Source organism: Meriones unguiculatus, chromosome 7 (genome assembly GCF_030254825.1).
Source record: "Meriones unguiculatus strain TT.TT164.6M chromosome 7, Bangor_MerUng_6.1, whole genome shotgun sequence".
Classification (NCBI taxonomy): Eukaryota; Metazoa; Chordata; class Mammalia; order Rodentia; family Muridae; genus Meriones; species Meriones unguiculatus.
Genome location: NC_083355.1, coordinates 107081617 through 107105370, shown reverse-complemented (window position 1 = coordinate 107105370; position 23754 = coordinate 107081617). Strand labels below are relative to the sequence as shown.

Below are 23754 nucleotides of genomic sequence, written 5' to 3'. Positions count from 1 at the left end.
GATTTGGACAGTTTCTCTCTGCCTTTTAGTTAGTTTGACTAAGGGCTTGTCTATCTTGTTGATTTTCTCAAAGAACCAGCTTTTGGTTTCGTTGATTCTTTGAATTGTTTTATTTCTAATTTATTGATTTCTGCCCTGTGCTTGAATATTTCCAGCTGTCTATTCCTCTTAGGTGTATCTGCTTCCTCCCTACCCCCCAGGGCTTTCAGGTGAGCCATTAAATTGCTTGTATGAAATGTTTCAAATTTCTTCTTGAAGGCACTTAGTGCTATGAACTTTTCCTCTTAGCACCACTTTCATTGTGTCCCATCAGTTTGGGTAAGTTGTGCCTTCATTTTCATTGAATTTCAGGAAGTCTCTAATTTCTTTTTTTTATTTTTTTCCCTGACCAAGCTGTTATTCAGTAGATAGTAGTTTAGTTTCCATGCTTATGTAGGCTTTTTGTTATTTCTGTTGTTGTTGTGGTCAACTTTTAGGCCACAGTGGTCTGATAGGAGACAAAGGATTATTTCAATCTTCTTGTATCTATTAAGGCTTGCTTTATGCCTGATTTTGGTCAATTTTCAGGAAGGTTCCATGAGGTACTGAAAAGAAGGTATACTCTTTTGAGTTTGGGTGCAAAGTTCTGTAGACATCTATTAGGTCCATTTGATTTAAGACATCTGTAAGTGCCGTTTTTTCCCTATTTAGCTTCTGTCTAGATGATCTGTCCCTTGGTGAGAGTGGAATGTTGAAGTGTCCCACAATTAAAGTATTGGCATCGATGCGTGATTTAAGTGTTAATAATGTTTCATTTGCAAATGCAGGTGCTCTTGTATTTAGGGCATAGCTGTTCAGGACTGTGATGTCCTCTTGGTGGATTTTTCCTTTGATGAGAATGAAGTGCCCCTCCTCATCTTTTTTTGACTAATTTTGGTTGAAAGTCTGCTTTTTAGATCTTAGGATAGCTACCCCAAATTGTTTTATGGGTCTGTTTGCCTGGAAAACGTTTTTCCAGCCCTTTACTCTAAGGTAGTGTTTATCTTTTTTACAGAGGTGTGATTCTTGGATGCAGCAGAATGTTGGATCTTATTTCCACAACCAGTCTGTTAGTCTGTGTCTTTTTATTGGAGAGTTGAGTTTGTTGATGTTGATAGAGAATAGTGACCAATGAATGTTAACTCCTTTTATTGTGGAGTTGGTGCTGTTACTGTGTTTCATTGCTTCTTTTCTTTTAAATTTTTGTTGTGAAGTTATCTATATCCTGTGTTTTCTTGGGTGTAGTTGATTTCACTGGATTAGAGTTTCCTTCTAGTATCTTCTGTAGGTCTGGGTTGCTGTGTAGATATTGTTTAAATTTAGTTTTGTCATGGAATATTTCATTTTCTCTCTCTATGTTGATTGAAAGCTTTGCTGGGTATAGTAGTCTGTGTTGGCATTTGTGGTCCCTTAAAATCTGTATGACATTTGCTCAGGCCCTTCTGGCTTTCAGTTTCAGATGAGAAGTCTGGTGTGATTCTGATAGGTCTACCTTTATATGTTACTTGGCTTTTTTTTTCCCTTGCTGCTTTTAATATTTTTTATTTGTTCTGTAGATTTAGTGTTTTGACTATGATGTGACATGAGGAGGTTCTTTTGGTCTAGTCTAATTGGTGTTCTGTAATCTTCTTGTATACTTATGAACATCTCTTTAAGTTGGGAAAGTTTTCTTCTATGGTTTTCTTGAAAATATTTTCTGGACCTTAGAGCCTGGAATCTTCTTTTTCATTTATTCCTATTATTCTTAGATTTTATCTTTTCATGGTGTCCTTGATTTCTTGGATGTTTTGTGTTTGGAACTTTTCTGATTTTACTTTTTCTTTGAGAGAAGTATCAATTCTGCAATTGTATCTTCAGTGCCTGAGATTCTCTCTTCCATCTCTTGAATTCGGTTGGTGATACTTATCATTGTGGTTCCTGATCTTTTCTCTAAGTTCTCCAGTTCCAGGGTTTTCTTTATTTGTATTTTCTTTATTGATTCTAATTCTTTTTTCATGTCTTACACCATTTCCTTTATCTGTTTGAATGTGGATTCCCGTCTTTCCTTGATACCCTCTATTTTTTTGTTCGTTTCCTCTCTGTATGCCACTACTTGTGCCTCTACTTGTGTCTCTATTTGTTTGTCTGTATTTGCCTATATTTCTTTGAGAGCTTTGTTTGTTTCCTTTTTATGTGCCTCTAATAACTGGATAAGCATAAATTTGAGATAATTTTTCTTTGTTTCCAATGAATTAAAATATCCATTGATTTTGGGGGTTGCTTGTTAAGCCATTATGTCCTGATTTTTGTTTGATGTGTTCTTTTTTTTTTTTTTAAAGATTTTATTTTGAATGCTCTATGTGCATGTACGTCTGCACGCCAGAAGAGGGCAGTAGAGGGTATAGATGGTTGTGAGCCACCATGTGGTTGCTGGGATTTGAACTCAGGACCTCTGGAAGGACATCCAATGCTCTTAACCTGTGAGCCATCTCTCCAGACCCCCTATTTGAGATGGCTCAGTGGTTTGATGTATTCTTAAGCCAACCTCTATTCATCTGCTTATCTGTAACCTTTGCTGTTTGTTCCTTGAGCCTGTACTTCAGACTGGGTCTGTCTCTGGTGTCTGGAGTATTCTTCAGGAAAATGAGAGAGGTTCACTGGTTCGGGAATGGATGTTGGTGTTTCAGCTGTAGCTAAGGGAGGAAGGTCGCAGGCGGATGCCTGCAAGCACGGGAGTGGGTACGGAAGTGTGCCTTGAAGGCCAGGGTGGAAGAATTCTTGGAAGGGTGGCACATGAGTGCGGGAGGGGGTGCTGGATCTGTTCGTGGGCGCAATGCACATGGATAGGTACTCTCAATACCTCAGTGGCCTACAGGCCTGTTGTGCTGGCTTCCCATTATTCAGCTCTGTCTGGGTTCCAGGAATAGTTTGCCTGGACTCCACTGGTAGACCCACAGAACAGGAGCTTCAATGTTGAGAATGCTGTCTTAAGGATCCCTATATTGCCCACAGTGGGGGTATGGGTGGGAGGGATCTGGTGTCTGGCTTTTAGCTTAGAAGAACCCTGGATCTGGGGCTCTGTGCGCACTCCCACGAAATCACACTCATTAGCTCGCACTCTGCTCTCTGCTCTCTGTGCCGAGTGCGAGCTAATGTGTATGTGACCCGTGAGCACAGTGTCTTAAGTCTTGCGCTACTTTCAGATTTGGACCTGCAGGGGCAAATGAAAGTGTAGGTGATCCATCAGTTCAGTGGTGTCCACTGTTTGGCCGCCAAGCAGGGATATCTGTACTTGGATACAGCAGGGATATGCTGTCTCAAGGATCCCACAGTGGAATGTTGCCCACAGTGGGGGTGTGGGTGGGAGCAATCTGATGTCTAGCTTTTAGCTTAGAGGGACGCTGGATCTGGGGCTCTGCATATACTCCCTTGAAGGTGCACTCACTCACTTGCAGGTCAAATCAGAAAGCACAGGGGCTCCCCATGTTCTCTACTCTCAGATTTGGCCTGTAGGGGCAAATGAGAGTGTGGAAGCTCTGTCATCTCAGTGGTGTCCACTCTTTGGCCTCCGGGCAGGGAGACCCATACTTGGGGTAACCGCCTCTGTGGTCACCCAGCACAGAGGCTCCTGCTCATGGCAACCACTGTGGCCTCCGCTGAGCAGGGAGGCCCATGCTTGGGGCAAGATGAAGTGCAGGGGGTCGAATATTCAACACTCTCAGTCCCCAGAGATGTCCAGGAGATGTCCACGGGTGACCTGGATCCAAACTGTCCCAGCTCATGGTTGTCCCCTCTCACTCAGGAAGCCTCAATGCCAGTGTCCTGGCTTCAGCTGCCTCTCCACTCACCGATTTCGGAGTTTTGGATCCTGTGCCCCTCAGACAAGGTGCGCGCTGGTCGCTGCCTTCTTGGACTCCTCCAGTAATTACTCTTTTGATGTCTAAAAAAATGTTAAAGATGTCACCTGTCTGGTCCCATCTTTCCTAGAGGCACTTAAATATTATTACCATTCTAGTGTTAAAATCTAGGAAACTCTATGCTGCAAGAGTTTTTAGACAGAGGATCCTTGAGGCAAAAGCACAGAGTTGGAATTTGCTTTTGTCTTTGGCCACAGCATCATTTGTGACTTACCCTGATTCATCTATTGTAACCCAACATCAAAAGAGCTTGTTGATGAGACATGAAACTCAAAAAATGATTCAACAGTCACTGGCTATCTGTTAATTTGATTGAGACCAATAGCAGATAAGTTTTATTTGAAGAATATCAATATGAGTTAAAACCTGAGCAAAGTACAGCAGTCAAAATGTGTGAGCATTTTAAATGGGCTTGGGTATATATTTAATGCAAGAGATTGAAAGGAAGGTCTGGTTGGTTGTGTGGTAGAATAGATGAAAAATAGACCTTCCTCCAGTCTGACTTACTGTCAAATATATTGTCAGGTATGTGACCTGTGAGCACAGTGTCTTAAGTCTTGCTTGCTTCTTCTTATAGTGGTTACGATGGCACGGATGGCCATTGTGGGAATGTCATAACATGGTATGCAACCATATGGGAGGCTTAAAGTACATTCAAAACAACTAGGTTTTTTTTTTCCGCTTTGTTTTCTTTTCATTTTGTTTTGCTGTTGTCCTTCTCTTCTGCATTTATTCATTAAGTACCACCAGTGAATTTTTTGTCATTTTTTTTTAAGCAGACAGAGAATTTGGACTTTAGAATTAAATTATAGCTCGAAAATAAGTTTGAGGAGTTTTTTTCTTGCATGCTGGGGACACAGCCAGCAGAGGTGAGCTGCTCTCCGCCCACCCCCAACCCAGCTCCCTAACTTTTTCTCTGGTAGAGGCCTGTAGGCTCTAGTATCATTCAGGCCTGCAGGTCCCCAGAAACAGCCAGGTTAGATTCTGCCCTGGCTTTCTCTTGCCTGCTTGGGGACACATCCCACAGAGGTGAGCTGTAAGCTGCCCCACCCCCAGCTGGGGTAAGGGGGTAAAGGGAGTAGGAGAGAAGTGGTTGGAGGGTGGGACTGGGAGGAGAGGAGGAAGTGGGTTGCTATTAGGATGTAAAAATGAACAAGAAAATAAGTTAGTAAAAAAAAAAGTTTGGGAACCCTTTGAAGGATGGAGAAAGGAGATAAATGTGTGACCTGAAAGTGCTTTGACAACGGCTTACATAACTCTCCGACACACCTGAAGTTGAACTTATTATACTTACATTTATATTTTTACACAGACAAATGCGAGAACAACATATAAACAATTGTGTTGTGCAAACAAAATGTAGTATAAAGTAAATTTATTCGTAATTCTTATTAAAATCCAATCCTAAAATTTCCTCTAATTTTAGTCAAAAATGTTGACCCTTCCCATGAATGTTTTATTTATTTTTTAATAATCCAATACATTTCTAAGCAATGTAAGCATGGGTTTGAGTTTTAATAGTTGTAACTACATTCTCTATCCCTGTGGAACAGTCCAAACACAACTCTGTTCTTTAATAAATTCTTTTCTTTTGTTTGGGCCATATTGCAAGAAGCCTGTATTGTGCCTTTCTTCCTCTGTTTAATGTTTCAAGTCTGTTTCACCCTCTGGCTTTAACCTTCAAACCTTTATGACTATTCACTGTAGATAGGCAAGGAGAAGCTTTAATATGTCCCTGGCCTTATCAAACAGATCCTGAGATGACACAACTGTCATCACACAACTGTACCTTCTAGATCAGGCAGATGCACACTTACCATTGATCCCAAGATGCTTGACCTGTATCCTTCATACCCCTCCAATCTACTGTACTTCTAGCTATGGCTTACCTACAGTCTTTCCAAACTGGGAAAAGCATTTGCATAGCCCCAATAGTCATGTATTCTTTCATTGGCTCCTAAACATATTCAGCCACGCCTTGAAATATTTTCTGTTGAGGTCCATCTGTAATTCCAAAATAATTCTGATATCAGGACACTAGGTGACCTTAAGCTAGTGTGTTCTTGCTAGCAGCCTAAAGGAAGCATTCATATATCCATATTTGCCCTAGCAAACTGTGGCTATGCAGGGCCCCTAATATAATTTTCTTACAATGCCATGCCTTATCCTGTCTGCCAAATCAACACTGTTCTTTTGCTAAGCAGAAGTCCAAGCCTGTGTTCCAAACTACAGACTTCAATGTTACATTTTCTGTTGTAACATTTACAACCTCTTCCCTCCAAGGTAAGATGAAGGGGTCTTCCTTCCAACTTCTTCCTGCCAGCAGCTCTCTATGAGAGTGAAAAGTCCCTCTCTATCCTGGTGTGATGGCATAAATCTATAATTCTAGTACTTGATATGGTGAAAACAGGAAGATAGCAGTTATTTCAAGGACATCCTGGACTACACAGCAAGTTCAAGACAAGTCAGGACAAACTTAGGAAATCTGGTCTCAAAACCACCAAAACTTTCTTCACTCTCCATCTTATGCTCATAACGAGAGTAAGGAACTGGGGAGCCACAGACGGGTTTTTGTCACCCTCTGCACACTTGAAATCATGGCCCAGCATGCTCTGCACTGGACTTTAATCCTTTAGACTGTCAGGGAAACACACCTCACATGACCTTCAGAAATAAAGTTTTCTTTGTATGACAAGGACCTTGTTGCAGTTGTCATTTTGTGTAAGGGGTGATATGGCTTTTCTGTTCAAGTGATGGGAGATTTTTAAACATTTAAATAAGCAAAGTAAAAATCAAGCTTAATGCCTTAGCCAATCAAGTTGTTTCTGGGCCCTGGCAGCATATTTTTAAGAAGACATAAAGATTTGGCCTTTCTCTGAACACAGTGAATTCAAAATTACAATTCTGCTCAGTGGACTAGGGAAAGAGGATGAGGGGAAGAGAGAGGGAGGGTGGGACTGGGGGAGTTGGGGGGGAGGGGTCTTAAATCAGGATATAAAATGAATAAATTATGAAGAAAAAATTACAATTCTGTTTTTGTGGAAGATGGGAAAGTAATTTAGACAGGATCTCGTGTAGTCCAGGATGGCTTCTGACTATTGATCTGCCTGCCCCCACCTTTTTGAGAGCTAGAATTACAGATGTGCACCCCACTACCCAGCCTTAAATTCATAATTCTTACTCTGTAAAAAGCGTTTTATAAGTTTGATAAATGTGGTACTTTTCCTGTAAGTCTATCTTGGTTTGTTTTTCCTTGTTTAGGTAAGAAGAAGAACCACCTTATTTGTTTCAATGAAGGCGCCTCCACAGACATTCAAATGATGAAGTTGTTCCTTTCCTCTGACAATTTGGTAAAGTTCACTAACTGAATGTTTAGTAATGTCATTTGTGTCCTTTTAAGGCCATGTATAAAAGTAATGACACTCTGCTCTCTCAAGCACTTTCTACTGCACAGACAGGAAGGTGAGATTCTATGGAATTGTTTCTGTACTTGTATAGGGTAGTATATTTCATTTACTATTGAGCTTCCTGAGTACCCATGCTTGTGACCATTTTTAATAAGTGATTCCTACCTCTCTTTTCTAGACCAGCTGCAACAATCTTCATCTGATATGGAACCAATTTGTTCTTTTGAAGTTTGACAGAAGTATCCTGTCAGAGAAACATACCTCACATGACCTTAAGAAATATTTTCCTTGTATTAAAAAGATCACGTTGCAGTTGTCATTTTGTGTAAAGGGTGATGTGACCTTTCCATTCAAGTGATGGAAGATTTTTAAACAATCAAATAAATAAACAAGACAAAATAAAGCAAAACAGACTATTAAGATAGTAAAGGTAGCTAAGGTCGCTCAGTGATAGAGTGCTTGCCTACCCTTGGGTTCAACACACATGAAATCCATGTATCAATTGCTAGCAGAAACATATGTTAATTAAAAACAGATTATCTAAAAAAATTGATTTCAAATACAATAAAAACAGAATAATATTACAAAAATGCACATAATTTATCCCTAAGTCGCCTTTAACTTGGACACTAATTCCTGTTTGATATATCAAATATGTACTTAATTTAAGTTTTGAATTATAACTCTTAAAAACCCAGTACCCTTTTTGTTTGTGATTTTGTACTATAGGAAAGGGAAGTTAAACATACAAAGCTGGCATCTAATCTTGGGCCTGCTCTTTATGGCTGTATGCCCTGACACAATCTGCTTAACCCTTTGGTTTTAGTATTTATATAAAAGTTGCTTGCAGATTTATTTATTTTATGTGTATGGATATTTTGTGCACATCTACATATGTGTACTCCACCGAACCATGCATGTATGTGCATGCTTGCTGCCCATGTAGGCTGGAAAAGGACATTGAATCTGTTGGAGTTACAGAGTTATTAGCCACAGTGTGGATACTAGGAATTAAAGAAAAGCTTTCTGGACGAGCAACAATGCTCTTATCCACTGAGCCATTTCTAGTTTCCATTTTTAGTTTTAAGATTAGTATTCTAGCCCATTTTTACACGCTTAGAGTGCAGTACATGTCAGCATGGCATTGTTTTAAATCATCACTTACATTTTTAAAGTGTTTGCATGTACAAAGTATTCTGTATCCATTATGAAAGTTAATTTTTACACATGACCTTTCCTGAGGGAAATTTTGTGCTCTGATGACTTTCTTAAAATAAGACTTCCCAGACCAGACTGGCAAAATACCTGGGGAGTAAAGTTGTTGCCATCAAGCCTGATGACCTGAGCTTGATTTCTAGACTCCACATGGTAGAGAGAACGGACGGCCTCAACTTGTCCTCTGACCTTCACTTGCATGATGTGTAGGTATACACAGACACACACACACACACACACGCACATCACACACACATGCACACACACATACAGAGACACACACAAGTTACTGAATTCCGAGGACATGATTGTAAAATTAAGTTTTCCTCACTGGAGATTGGAGTCACTAAAGGCAGCAATCTTTATCAGCAGTTTCTTTTCAAATTTCTCCTCACTAATAAATTAATGTAATATGTTTCTCTATATCAAAGTCTCTTTACTTGTTATATTTCTTTCTTTCTTAAAGAGAGTCCACTGTTTCTTCCAAAGTGAAAACCAGGTTCTTTCAAGGGCAATTCTGAGTATTTTTACAACAGGAGGTGTTGCTCCCAACATGATAGTCATGAACAGTACATATCATGGTGACTTCCACTTTAAATTATCTCTGGTAATTATGTTTTATTTTATTCTATGGTATGTGATTGAGACAAGGCATACTATTTCTTATTGTATGTCTTTTTACAAGTTGGAAAATTTAGTTATATCTTTACAAATGTTTTCAATCCAGTAATAGATTATGATATCGTAAGTGGTTAATATATAAAGGCATATTTTTAAGTAATTATAACACATTAATAAAAGAAAATGATCTTGGTGATGATGATAAAACAAATTAACCAGGCATGATGGCACATTCCTATAATTCCAACATTCAAGAGGTAGAGACATGAGGATTGCTGTAAGTTCAAGGGCAGCCTGTAATAGAGAGCAAAGTACTATCTCTGTACCCTATCTAAAAATAAGTCATTTAGAAGAATTGTACTTTAATCAATGAACTATTTCTATTGCTTTCTGTAGATCTGACATCATTTCTCTTCAGCATCAATGTCTTCTAGCACTTTACAGTGGCATTCTACTGGTAGTGAACTCTCTAGAGTTGATCACCTACAAAGTATTTCACCTTCATTTTAAACAAATTTATTAAGATAAGTTCACATAGCATTCAATTTCACCACTGAAATTATTAAGTACAGTGGTTTTTAATAGATTCAAAGTTGTACAAGCTCACAAGTATATAATTCTTGAACATTCATCTCCTTGAAAGACAACATAAAACAGTCTCTACCATTCTTCTTCAATTCTTTTTTTTAAAGATTTATTATATATATATATATATATATATATATATATATATATGATGTTTTATCTGCATGCACACCTGTACGCCAGAAGACAGCACAAGCTATCATTACAGATGGTTGTGAGCCACCATGTGGTTGCTGGGAATTGAACTCAGGACCTGCGGAAAGGCAGGTAGTGCTCTTTTCCTCTGAGCCAGCTCTCCAGCCCCTCTCCTTCAATTCTCGAGACTTAGCCAACCACTATTCTATTTTTTTTTCTCCTCCTTCCTTTCTTCGCTCCCCTCCCCTCCAATCTCTCTCTCCCCACAGATTTTCTCATCCTATATACCACATATAAGTAAAATACAATAAAAATAATGGCAGCTACTTGTTTCTGTTTTCATAATGTACTCAAGCTTCTTAGCTTCTTATATAGCAAGGAAAATGTCAATGCTTTGTTCTTTGTCTGGGTGAGTAATTGTCTACTGTAGACATTGCACTTTTTTATCCATCAGATGATGAACATTGGACTTATTTCTATCTGTGGCTCTTTTAACTGATGCTGTTGTATGTATGGTTCTATTTCGTGGAAATAGGTTTTTATTTCTTTGGGGTACCTAGCCAATGGAATCGTTGGCTTATATGGTGAGGAACTAATCCTTACTCTTAAAAGATGGTACTCTTTTTCTATCTTGGACTATTTGAGTTACAATTTGTCTCATCCTCGCCTATGCTTATTATAACCTCCTAATATGTATTAAATGCTCTCTCATCATGGTTTTGATTTGCATTTCTCTAATGCTTCCTATCACCTCTAGTGCTTATTGGTCACTGGAATATTTTCTTAGGGAACTCACTATTCTGACTCTTTGCCCACTATTAATATGGTTTCTTATGTTTTTATTGGTAAATTGTAAATGTTATTAATATGTTCTAGAAACAGGTTACATATAAAAATATGATTTGAAAATATTTTCTTCTACTCCATGGTTTGTGTTTTCACATGCTCCAAGGCATGCATGTTGTTTGTTTGTTTGTTTTTGAGGATTTTTGAAAGTTTTGTTTCCTGTGTTTTTTGTGTCACATGAAAAAATCATAGCCTGATCCAAGGTTGTATAGGTTTAGTGCTATTCTTGGTTATTTTTTTGCTCTTTGAACAAATTATGTTGTAAAAAAAAAAACCTGGTTGTTAATATTTACTATAAATCACATATCATTATTATGGCAGTTGTTATTTAACCCACTACCATATCAATAAAAGACACTTTTGTCTGTTAGATTTTTTTATTTAATGTGCCTTAAATTTTGGGGCTGGGCAGAAACTAAGCTATCTCTTACCTCCTGGTTCCATATCCCATGCCAACAATTTCTAAATGAGTTACTTCCCATCCAACACTCTTGAAGTACTTGCACATGTTTCTCATCTGGGCTGCTTTCCTCCATCACTGACCCTCAGGGCAGGCTCCTCCCAGGCCTGTGCTGTTTGTTCACAACAACCCGTGCTAGCTCTGCCCTCCTTCTCTCTCCTCCACCATCTCTCCCGTCTTTGTTACCCATTTTTGCATACTGTAATACGTAAGAGTAATCATTTTTAGAATAGCTAAAGTCCATTTATTCAACATTTAAAAGTAAAAACAATTTTGGGGATCCTGTTAAAACATTTAAAATTCGGACAGAGCCAGCACAGGAACAATCTCAGCACTATTCCTGAGGAGGGGGTGTAGGAGTTGAGCCCAGTCTCCATCTGGAACAGGCTTCTCCTTTAAGCTGAGAAAATCTCAGGAGATGAAGGCCTCAACCTCATCTCCATGAGCAGACATCATTGAGTGATCTCCCCAAAAGAGATGTATTGACCTGAAGATGGCTTCCTGAAGGGTCTCTGGGTCATCAGTAGGTGGCTTCCATTCTGGAGAATAGTGGTCCTGAGTGGGAGTCTGAAGACAAAAGGCCGACATTCAACAAAATTGCTCTTTATTTCAGTAATGCTGTGTTTCTTTAAAAAAAAGATTTATCTGGCGTTTAGGAGGTGGGTTTTCCCCAGGTTCCCTGTTCTCTTTAAGTTAAGCCATATCCTGGGCTAGGATCTTTCACTCTTCAAGAAGGTCATTCAGATCACGTCTGACTTCAGTACTGACCATAACTTCAATTTCATTTCTAGCCAGTTTTTCACTTGCACTTATGTGCCTTCTATTCCATGGCTCCGAGTCTCTTTCCATTTATCTGCTGCTTCCCATTGCTTTTGAAAGGCAGCCTTGAGGCTCTTGTTGGCAGCTGCTGCCTCTTCAGTGTTACACCTGAGCACTATGGACTGTTTCAAGTTTAAGCAGCCCATACCTCCTTCTACAGTCTTGCTCTTTTAACTAGATTACTTCCTTGTCTTTTTGTTGCTTCCACTGTCTGGACTTCTCAGCATCTTCCTTCATCTGACACATTAACTGGACTCGCTGGGTCTTCATCATCTAGAGTCAATTTGGAGACAGTATTCTCAATGGACTCTTTTAGTTCCAGAAGCTTAGACTGTTCGTGTAGTTTCTTCTTCACACCACATGTTTAAGTCTGCAGCTACTTGGGCTGTTCTAACATATGTCTATATAGTTATATATCTTAATATCGTTGCCATCAATCTGCTATTACAAATAACGATGCAAAATACACTTGAATATATGTCATTTAATTCATATGTATGTTGTTAGAAAAGAATGAAAATCATAATTTTGCCAATAAATACTCAGGAGCCAGATGCTGGGGTGAAAACTTGTTAACTCAGAGAGGCAGAGAAAGCACTTAGCTGACCTATCTTCTCATTTCATGACCCAATGAAAAAAGCCCAAAAGGCTCACTTGCTCAGCTGACAGCCCAGGAGGAAAAGGACAGGCTAAAAAACCCAAGACCAAAGGCTTGCTAGCTCAAAGTTTAAAAAGCTCCAAAATCCAGAGAGCTAAAGCTCAAGCAGTAGAGAGCTAAAAGCTCCTCCTACTTCTCCAGGCTGTCTTAAATAACCCTCAACTCAAAATCCCTCTTAGCCTTTAATATCCTTATCAGCTGGTTCCTTGCTCTGCCTCATGACCTAGAGTTAACTTTATTGAGTCATGTGTATAGAAAGCTCTTGGATTAAAGATATGTGCTAGGGCTGGCTGAACCACACGATAATCACCTTTTTACAATAAAGAAAGTTCCTGGATTAAAGGTGTGTGATAGGGCTCAGCCACACCAAACAAGAAGCAGGGTTTTACAGTTCACACTTTTGGGCTCAAATATCACAATGGGATCGAATACCCTGTAACATATGTGAGTGTAACCTGGGGAAATCCTTAACAGTGATTTGCTAGTGAAAACCCTTTATCTATGCATACACATTTGTGTATGTAATTGTATGTTTTTAACTAATTTTATTTTTAAAAAGATTGGAGAGGATATGCAAAAATAAGTGTTGTTATTAACATTGTAAAATAATGTATTCTGATTTGTTGTTTTTTCAAGCTCAGCAATCGGGCTTTCTGGTTAATTGATATTCCTAGAGAAAACATCACAGTAAACACAGGTAAGAGGGATCTGAGGTAATTCTTGTAATCATGGGTCTGTATTGCCAAATTTAGCAGCATTGCCTTCATGGTCAGTCCCTGGGTGGAGGTACGCAAGCATCTTCCATGTTCCTCTTCTGGCCTTGCACCTTTCCTTTACCTACTGAAACTGATGAGCCGAGTCTTACCCCCTAGAGGAAATGTTTCCATTTGGAGAGAATGTTGCAGTTTGGTGGCATGTGCCATACAACATCATATTAATGTCCAATATAGTTGTGTGGACATACTAGTAACTAATTGTGGCTTATCTGAAATTCAAATGCAACTAAGCATTTAATCTGGCAATCTTACAAGTTGACTGTGCTAACATGTACAATATTTATACTGTTCTGGATAGTTTGACAAAAACTAAAGTAATCTGAGAGGAAGGAGCCTCAATTGAGAAAATGCCTCCACCATAAGATGAGCTGTAGGCCAGCATGAAATACAATTTCTTAACTAGTGATTGATGTGGGAGGGCCCTTCTCATGGTGGGGCCACTGCTGGGCTGGTTGGTGGTCCTGGGTTCTGCAAGAAAGCTGGCTGAACAAGCCAGTAAACACCCTCCCACGCTTTTTAGATCTGCTCAGGCTTCCAGGTTCCCGCCCTGTTTGTGTTCCTGTCCTGAGTTCCTTAGATAATGGACATTGAGTGATATGGAAGAGCAAGCTAAACAACTTTTTCCCCAACTTAATTTTTAGTTACAGTGTTTCATCACAGCAATAATTTCTAACCTAAGAAATGTGTCATCCTTTATTTGAAGCAAACTCCTTTTCTAGAAATTGCATGTTGTAGTACTGGGGAAATTGAGCATTGATACAATTTCATGAAATGGAATTGATCTGAAAATGTTACAGGCTATGATATGCAATGTATTTTGTGTGCCATAAAATATGCAGGCAGAGGAGCCCTGGGAAAGTGGGACAGGTACTTGTGCAGAAGAACTTCTGTGGCTATGGGTAATAATGTGCCCTGCTAAAAGAAGGTGGAGAAAGGTGAAGAGAGAGCAGAAGTGATAGCCAAGGAAATTCCAGAGATAAAGACCCTGCACAGCAGAAGCTGTAGAGCTGTGAGAAGTGACAGAGGTTGTGTCAGTATCTTTACCCTTTATTCGTCTCACTGAAAGACGACTCCATGAGGAAAGCACTTCCTAACAGACATGAGGAGCAGAGTTCAGATCCCCAGGAGCCATGTAAAGCTCAGCTTTGTAGCATGACCTGTAACCCCAGTGTCTCTATGGAGATGTGAGCAGAGACAGGAGACTCCCCAGACACTTCCATGGCCTAGGCAATATCAGGCGTATATCCTGTTTCAAGCAATGTGGAAGTCAAGGACTGATGCCCACGACTGTCCTCTGACTTCCCCCACACTCTAAGAAAAGTGCATACACAGCAGTGATCCACCCCATATCATGGGCAATGCTTACTGTAAGGCTTCAGAACACAAGACAGATTACGCTTTGGCTTGAAATCAGAATGAACACATGCAGAGAACACAAGAACACATGGACATATCTGATCCTGCAGGATTTGTTTTCATTTCTGGTTAAGAATGCGTTATGAAGAGATGAAATTGTTTTCTTTTGAAGAGGCTGGGGACATTCACCTTCTTAATCTTCATGTACTTAAATGATTTTGCTGTTAAATAGAAATGATAGGTATACTGATATATATGAGTCACTGTTTGTTACACTACTTTGGCTTTTTTTACACTAATTATGGCTTTGTCATAATTAAATGATCTCATATACCAATAAAAAAGCACATACATACATACATACATACATGCACTTACATACAAATATCTGTGCACACACACTCAGAGATTATTTTTAGAAACAGCCTATTTTTGTGATTGTTTTCAAAGGGAGCTTATATTTATAATTTAGACCTCTAAATTCTTTCTTCATTGTTAGACAGATTGAATTGTATTGTTACTCTAGGCACAACATTGGCAATGACTTCTTCTCTTGTGTATCCGTAGCTTGGGAGCACAATTGTCTCTGTTGTTGTGTAGCTAATAGCTCACTGTCCTTCCTCACAAGAGCTCATCTTACCCATCATAACTATGGAAAGGAAATAAATTCAGAATTCGAAGTATTTCTACGAAATGCACATGACATTTGCATTACCATAAAGCATAAAAGCCAAAAGTGGGATCTTCTTAAGCTGACTGGTATTTGTATATGTAAAACCTTAGTAAAGAGTCATCATGATTACAACAGGCAGGTGGGATTCTCATGTCTTTACATTGTTCTAAATCCCTTTCTGTATTAACTCATTTATTCCTCACTGTAGGAAATGCACTCTATATACCCTGTCATTCATTTCCCCATGTGTTAACTGAGTCCCAGGAAAGTCATACGGAGATTGAGCGATGCTACAGAGTGGAGTAAAGGAGTTTGGAATTTGAACTGCATATAACAATTTTTACTTTTTAATTCTGTTCTACTGTGTTACTTATTAAGGCCACCTCGATGAAAGCAGATAATAATTTGGAGCATATTATCCACACACAGCTACGCCCCCCTTTTTGCTTCCCTTCCTCCCACCTTTCCCTTAGGCAGTCTTACTTCTACTTTCATGCCCTCCAGATACACAGGATTTTATGTCTCTCTATAGAAATCTTGGGCCCACGATGACAGAAAAATGTAGCACCCATCCTTCTGAGACTGGCTGAATGTATTTGGTATGATAATTTCCAGTGTGACCTATTTACACTTTTTGAAGACTAAATAACCATCCCTTGGTTTATACAACAACTTTATTTTTATTTTGAAATAAGGGATCATTTACATTTAATAACTCTGCTCTTACATAGTGACCAGTTTGGAGTTCTTACAGATCTGTACAATTAAGAGACTACTAGATTTGAGATCTAGAACAGTCTGTCATCCAATAAAACTGTCCCATGTGGGACACTGGGATAGTTTGACTAACTGGAGCTACGGAAGGTTTTTAACCACCATGTTAAACTTAGGTCTTCTTCAAGAGCTACAAATGCTATTAATTGCTGGGCCATCTGGTCAGCTGAACATCTTTTTGTGTTTATTTGCCCCTCAGTAAAGTATCCATCTAATGTTATTATGAGAATCTTACATATTTTTGGATACAAATCTTTTTCTAACATGGCTGAAAATATTTCCCCAGTCTGTGATCTGTTTTATTTCTTTATTATTTTTTGAGAATCTTTGAGAATCAAACACAACATGCTTTAATCATATTCATACTCTCGACTCTTCCCAAACTCACCTCTTTCCTACCTACCCTAATTTTGTGTCAGTTTTTCAGTCCTTCAAGACCTTCAAGAATATTTGGGCTGCCCAAATATTCTTAGCTGTGAATTCTTCCTATCTTCCTACACTTAGTTCTCCTATCTAAGTGTAATTATGTGTTTATGACTAATATCCTCCCATCTCTTCCCAGTGCCTTAGTACTGAAGACTCTGGGATCCACCATTCTATTCTGCCCTATGAAATCACCTCCTTTACATTCTACATGAAAATGAGATGATGCCAGTATTTGTCATTCTATGTCTGGGTTATTTCACATAATATAACATTCTCCAGACTCATCCATGTTGCCACAAATAACAAGATTCCACAGTATTTATACATATGAGTGTGGATAGATACTACATTTTCAGTATTTATTCCAATTAAAATGAACATTTTTTATTAAGAGCCTTCTGATTATTGTGACTACTACTACAAAAATAAGGTGGAAGCAGAAAGACATTTCCTTGACGCACTGATTTCGTGTCCTTTGACTACGTACCTAGTAGTAGGATTGCTGGATTATTTTTATTATTTTGAGAAGTCTCCAAACTGTTTTCCATGATGGCTGCATTTACATCCCTGTAACAGTGTTAAGGGTTACTGGCTCCCACCATCCTTACCATCACTAATTATCTTTTGTCTTTTTGATGATGGCCACTATGACAGGGATAAAAAGAATAGTGTGCCGTGCTTTTGAATCACATGTCTCTGATGAGTAGTAACTCATGTTAGTGCTTTGTATACCAGCTGTCTTCTCTTCAGAACTGCCCATTTTAAACTGTGTTCTTTGCTCTCTTGTTACTGGACTATGTTTGGACCTCTGGGATGAATCCCATGGTGAATAATTTTTTTCCAGTGCTCGTGATTTATTTTTTCTAGTGTTTTAAAATATTTATTTATTTTTATTGTAGTTGTGTACATCGTTTTTCTACAAATATGCATGTACACTATGTGTGTACAGATCTCACAGCATGTTTGAACCCCTGAAGTTACAGATGGCTGTGCTGGCCATGTTGCTGCTGGGAAGGGAACCTGGATCTTCCCTAGAAGAGCAGCTGATGCTCTTGACCACTGAGCAATCTCTTCAGCTCCCACTATGCTAGTCTCTGTCTGAGGATATTTTGTCTTAAGGGTCATCAGGAATGCTGGCTGGAGATTTCTGTTTCATGGTTTGGTGTCAGGGTAAAACTGGCTTGTGTGAGGTGTTTAGAAGTATTCCTTCTGCCTCATTTATGGGGACTAGTTTCATGAGAAACCCTGTTAATTCTTCCTTGCCTCTGGTCAAACTCAGAATTGTCACCCCCACAGGTCCTGTGCTTTTCTTTGACAGGCACTTTAAAAGAATATTATTTTGCCTCACAAAAGGTTTGTGATTTTCTTTTTCCTTACTATAGTTGTAAGAGGGAAATTATGATCTAAACTCATTAGCATTAAGATACATTGCTGTGGTAGTAAAACCATTTTATAATTATTTCCCATTATTTTATCAGAAAAAAATGTTTGCAGAAAAATATATGAAATCTGACACATAGATGTAGTCAAAATGATTGTAAAAGTGAAGGCATCATTGTTGGAAATGTTAGTATAGCTTCCAGTTTCACCAATATGACAGATAAAAAGTTATTTACCTTTAATTTTAGACATCGCAGCGGTAGAACAATGGATAATAAAGATTACAATGCATGAAGGATTAAACATTTATGATACTGAAGGTACCCTACTGGATCTTGTCCGAGGTAAATATCAGTTTATAACGTAGATTGGAATCACATGCTCTTTGTCCCAGATGGCCAGGATCACAGCCTCACGGTGCAAGCAAGGAAATAATGCATATATAAATAGACATAAATAAGCTATATTTGAATATATGTTCTAATTTTTATATATGTTTATACACACATATATCTGGGATGAATCCCCTTTGAATAACCTTTTAACTGTGCTAGTGACATCTGATTTTTAGTATTTTTTATTTTATGTGTGTGAGTATGTTGTGTACACATTATGAACGTGTACCATGTAGAGAGCTCACAGACTGCAGAAGAAGGTATTGGAACCCCTGGAGCTGGAGTGAGAGATAGCTGTGAGACACCATGTAGTTGCTGGGAACTGAGCCTGGATACATATACACACACATACACACACATACATACATACGTACATACACATACATACACACACATATGTACATACATACACACACATCTTTGATCTGAATCTTAGGTACTGTTCATTGCATCATAGTATTTTTTAAAAATACATTTGTGCCTTTAGGTGGTTTGTTTTGTTTTGTTTTGTTTTGTTTTGCAGTACTTAGGGTTAAACCTAGGCCTGTAAGACCTAAGCATTTCCAGCAAGTGCTTTAGCACTGAGCTATATCACCTGCACATTGTGGTGTTTTTTTGTTTTGTTTTGCTTTTTAAATGAGGACCAACAGCAAAACATATCATTCAGTTTTAGTCAGAATAGTTGAGCTTTTCTTGCTTTATTTTCTCAAGATTATGGAGCTCAGCCTGACATGAATTTACAACTCTCTTGCCTCAGCCTCCCAAGTGTCAGGTGCCATCACCACCAGTGTAACAAATGATTTCTATTAACAAAGATTATCGGTTTTAGGGGCTGGAGAGATAGCTCAGTGGTTAAGATCACTGGCTGTTCTTCCAGAGGACCCAGGTTCAATTCCCAGCACCCACATGGCAGCTCAGAGCTGTCTGTAACCCTAGATCCAGGGGACCTGATGCCCTCATGCAGACATATATGCAGGCAGAATACCAGTACACATAAAATAAATGAATAATAAATCTTTTGAGAAAGTTAGCTGCTTTAAGCTCATGACTAGTTGTGAATGCTTAAGCTCTGTTTTTCCATTGGTGGGCAAGAAATTAATTACTTAATATTTTTCTGAAATGTGATCTCACTGTATATCTCTGGCTGTCCTGGAATGTGCCATGTAGAGATGTCTTGTCTCCAACTCACAGGAATCCACCTGCCTCTGCCCTAAACTACTGGGATTAGTCACTGTGCCTGGCCCTGATAGTATTAATTCCTCAAATTCTATCTCTTTTATAAAATTACCTTCTTTTTTTCCTGTTGTTAATACCAGTCCAATATAATTGTATGTAGAATGCAGATTAAAAATAAATAAAAATTGCGTTTTATGGAAGAAATGCTTGGGTAGCCTTATAAAAAGTAACAAATTATCACTAGCCAACGTTATATGTTATACACAAATGGAAATCTGTCTCTATAGATAAGCCTGGCAACTATTTTCCACCATTGTTATGAGATCCAGTGAGAACTGAGAGTGATTCTAGATGAAGGAGAGTCATGACTATGCCTGAGACCTGTTCGCCGTTTTTAATGCAGTATTGTTTGTGATAAGAATGAGCTGGAAACAACATCAGAGTCTATAAATAAGGAGAGGAACAAAAGCATACAGGTAGATGCCATTAAAGTGAGGAAATAAACACACACCAGAGAACTGGATGGAGACGCTGAGTGAAATAATCAAGATGCAAAGTATAGTGGGGAAGAATCTGGGAGAGTGTTCAGTCTATAAAGCACTTGCTACAAAAGTTTGAGGACTGGAGTTCAGATTCACAAGAATCCCATGAAATCTGAGCAGATGTGGTAATTTCCCTTAATTAATTAAACTTGGGAGGCAAAGATGGAGGGTATTGAAGGAGTCGAAGGGCAAGCTAGCTAGCTAGAACAGCCAGGACCTGAGCTCCAGGTTTGGTAAGAGATCTTGCCCCAATAAGGAATTGGGGAGCCATTAAAGAAAATATCCAGCATCAACTTCGAGCCCCCATGTGATTATTTTTATTTGCTTAACAAAAATTAAAATATATGCCAACAGAACAGGAGGGCCTCTGAAAGACTAGATCGAGGTATCGAAGCAGAGGCTGGAACTCACAGCCAAATTTTGGGCAGAACACATGGAATTTTATGAAAGAAGGGGGAGATAGAAAGCCTGGAGGCTAACAGGAGCTCCAAAAGGAGACCAACGGAGCCAAAAAATCTGGGTTCTGGGGACCTGCAGAGACTGATACCCCAACCAAGGACTGTGCATGAAGAGGACCTAAAATCTCTGCTCAGATGTAATGCATAGACTCAGTCTCCATGTGGGTGCCCTAGTAAGAGGAGCAGGGGTTGTCTCTGACATAAACTTAGTGGCAGGCTCTCTGATCTCCTACCCCTGGGGGATGAAGCCTTGCCAGGCCACAGAGGAAGACAATGCAACCAGTCCTGATGAGACCTGGTAAGCTAGGGTCAGATGGAAAGGAAGGAGGACCTCTCCTTTCAGTGGACTAGGAGAGGTACATTGGGGGAGACAAGGGAGGAGGGTGGGATTGGGAGAAGATGAGGAAGGGGGGCCACATCTGGGATACAAATTGAATAAATTGTAATAAATGACAATAATAAAAAGAAAAAAGCTCAAAAAAAGAAAAAATATATATATACTCATATATATGTATGAGCATGTGTAGTTCAGTGGTTGAAGGCTTACCTAGCATGTTTTCAGTCCTGGATTTGCTTATGCAGACCTTAAAAAAGGGAAAAAATATCTAAAAGTAAACTGACAAAATATTGTACCTTGTTTACTTCTTTCATGCTCTCTAAACTTTAGGAATAGACAAATTCAATGATAATTTCAGTACCGGCTTTAGGATTCTGATACTTGGCTACTTTATAGCATTAAAATAGCAATCTAAGAATCACTTCAAATGTTAGAAACTCTGAAATCTCACATATTGAGATATACTGAGTTAACATTTCATGCTCACCGTTGTTGAGACAGTACAGAAGCACGATGACAGTTTGCAGAAACAGGACTGGTCTGTTTGAGCTGAGAGGACTCTTTCTTGCTGAAGCACGGACAATGACGGCATGGTTGGTGTGTCCTGAGTGTGTAAAGGTTGGCAGGGATTGTGGAGAAAATTGTGGGCTTTTTACTGGCTATAGGAAAACCGCATCAACTGAGTACCCTGAGCAGGAGGGGGATACATTCTGACTTGTGCTTTAGAAGAAGCCCAGTGGTAGGTGCTTGTCAGCCAGAGACCTGACTCTTGGGAAGGAAGGATGGCAGCAATAAAGGCCATGACTGGCACTGCAGCATCGGTACAGTCGAGAGGGTCTGTCATCCTCGGGCTGAGGCGCACGCAGTGCAGATGCTGAGCAGTAGCAGCGCAAAGCGCACACTTTGTCAGCAGAGCAGCTGGGATCCCTGGTGGCCAGGGCTGAGGGGAGCAGGAATGCCTAGGGTGAATACTCCACTTCTCATGGAGCAATCAAGTAGAGCAGTGCCAGTTGCTGGAGGTTAGAGATCTGAGGGGCAGCACAGGAAGTGAGAGCCAAGGAGAAAGCCAAAGAGAAAAGTGAGGGTGTGGCTCTAAGCTTTTATTCACCACTGAGCTCACGAGAGAGGCTTAACAATCCTATCTGCACTGTTTCCTATCTACTACAGACTGTAACAGACCCTATGACATGCAGTAAAGTCTGCCATCCTGCACAGAAACTGCTTTAATCACAGGTCAACTGTGGCCTTCACACTGGTTACATTGTTCTCTTTTACTTTAGAGCAGTCAAACTTAATCACTCCCTAGTTTTTTGTTTTTGTTACTGCAATGTTATGGGACAAATTAAATACAGACGATTAGGCATACAACAGACCTTCTATATGAAAGTGGTTTATTAGGTGGATATGGAGAGAGAGAGAAGGGAGAGCAGGGAGAACAGGACATGATGGAGGGAAAGAGAGAGAAGGGGAAAGAGAGAGAAGGGAAAAGAGAGAGGGGGTGCCCTCATAGAGAAAGGGGAGAAGGCCAAGAGGCCATGAGCAAGAGGGACCAAGAGAGAAAGGACCAAGAGAGGGACCACATGGCTGGCTAGTCCCTTTAAGGGGCAAGGTAACCACACCTTCCAGGTGTGGCCACCTGCCCAGTGACACATCATAAGTTGCTAGGCAACCCAGAAGCAGGTTTGGGTCCAAAATCCTAACATTCCTCCCTTTGTCTATAATTAAGAAATGAGGAACTGAGGCTGCTTCTCATGTACATAAGTTAAAGTATAGGAACTGGAAGCAGTTCTTGGTTGTCATGGAAGGGGTTAAGAAAGAGAAGAAACAATAGCAATAAAATGGCCAGATTACTTGGTAAAGAGGAGGAAGGGAAGGGAAGCCTCTGCCCTGGGAAATTCAGGGTAGAGGGTTATCAGTAGAGTTGCCAGCCATGTAAGGCAGCAGGTGGGGACTGAGGAACGCTGAGAGAACCTGGAGCTGCTTGCCCTGGGCCTGAAGCACACCATTCCAGCCTTTTGTTATTAAGTGAATAAGGGGCCTAGATTCTCTTCTGGCTACTTCCTGCTGACACTGGGGGCGCTGTAGGAAGGTCAAAGGCCTGAAATGCTGGACAAGTCCAGGAAGAACAGGCTGCTTTGATGCTGTCCAGGGTTTGCAAGAACATCCATGGCTGGGAGGGAAAGTGCAGGTCCAACTTGTTGGAAGTCTGTGAGGTCAGACTGGAACCCTTGTAGCTGCTTTGACACTGTTGTGACTATAGGAAACATCTGTGTCTGGCAGGACACTGAAACATATATATATATAGGCAAAAGATAAAGTTAAGTAGGTTATGGGGAAAATCCTTTAGGTATATATTTAAAACTTTTGGGAGAACAGACAGAAGTGGAAGGTCAGAGGTGCTAAATCAAACCTCCTTGTTCTTTAAGGTCAGATGTGAATGGCTTGCAAACACTTTATGTCCCATGAAGTCAGTTCCTCACCCCAAGCTCAGAACTCCTAAGCAACTTGGTGCTGCTCCGTTACTGAGGCTGACACTATTTCTTTCCCTTCCGGGCTCTATCTAGACTGCATAATACCCAGACAGATAGAAATCAAACTGCTGTTTTTGCATTACACAATTAGGGGGAAGAGGGACGCTCCCTAGGGTATTTGGATATGCAGTTCATTTTCTGAAAGTTGGAGGCGATAGGACTGCATTGTAGAATATGAACAACTAAGGAGGGATTGTTAGGTGTCTGTGTTGTTAGAAGTTCTTTGACTGTTTTTTTTTTTTTTAAATCACACAGCAGTATTCTGTCAAG

At 39.7% G+C, this 23754-nt stretch overlaps 1 protein-coding gene across 1 annotated transcript in view; it reads left to right on the top strand.

The window, feature by feature from the left end:
• LOC110566760 (cation channel sperm-associated auxiliary subunit beta-like) overlaps positions 1 to 23754 on the top strand; it is a 151511-nt gene that overhangs the window by 23015 nt on the left and 104742 nt on the right. Inside the window, exons 2-6 of the mRNA XM_060388355.1 lie at positions 6119 to 6197; positions 7176 to 7264; positions 9003 to 9143; positions 13297 to 13357; positions 18294 to 18389. Of these exons, the coding sequence (XP_060244338.1) occupies positions 6119 to 6197; positions 7176 to 7264; positions 9003 to 9143; positions 13297 to 13357; positions 18294 to 18389 (466 nt within the window). The remainder of the gene's footprint in view (positions 1 to 6118; positions 6198 to 7175; positions 7265 to 9002; positions 9144 to 13296; positions 13358 to 18293; positions 18390 to 23754) is intronic.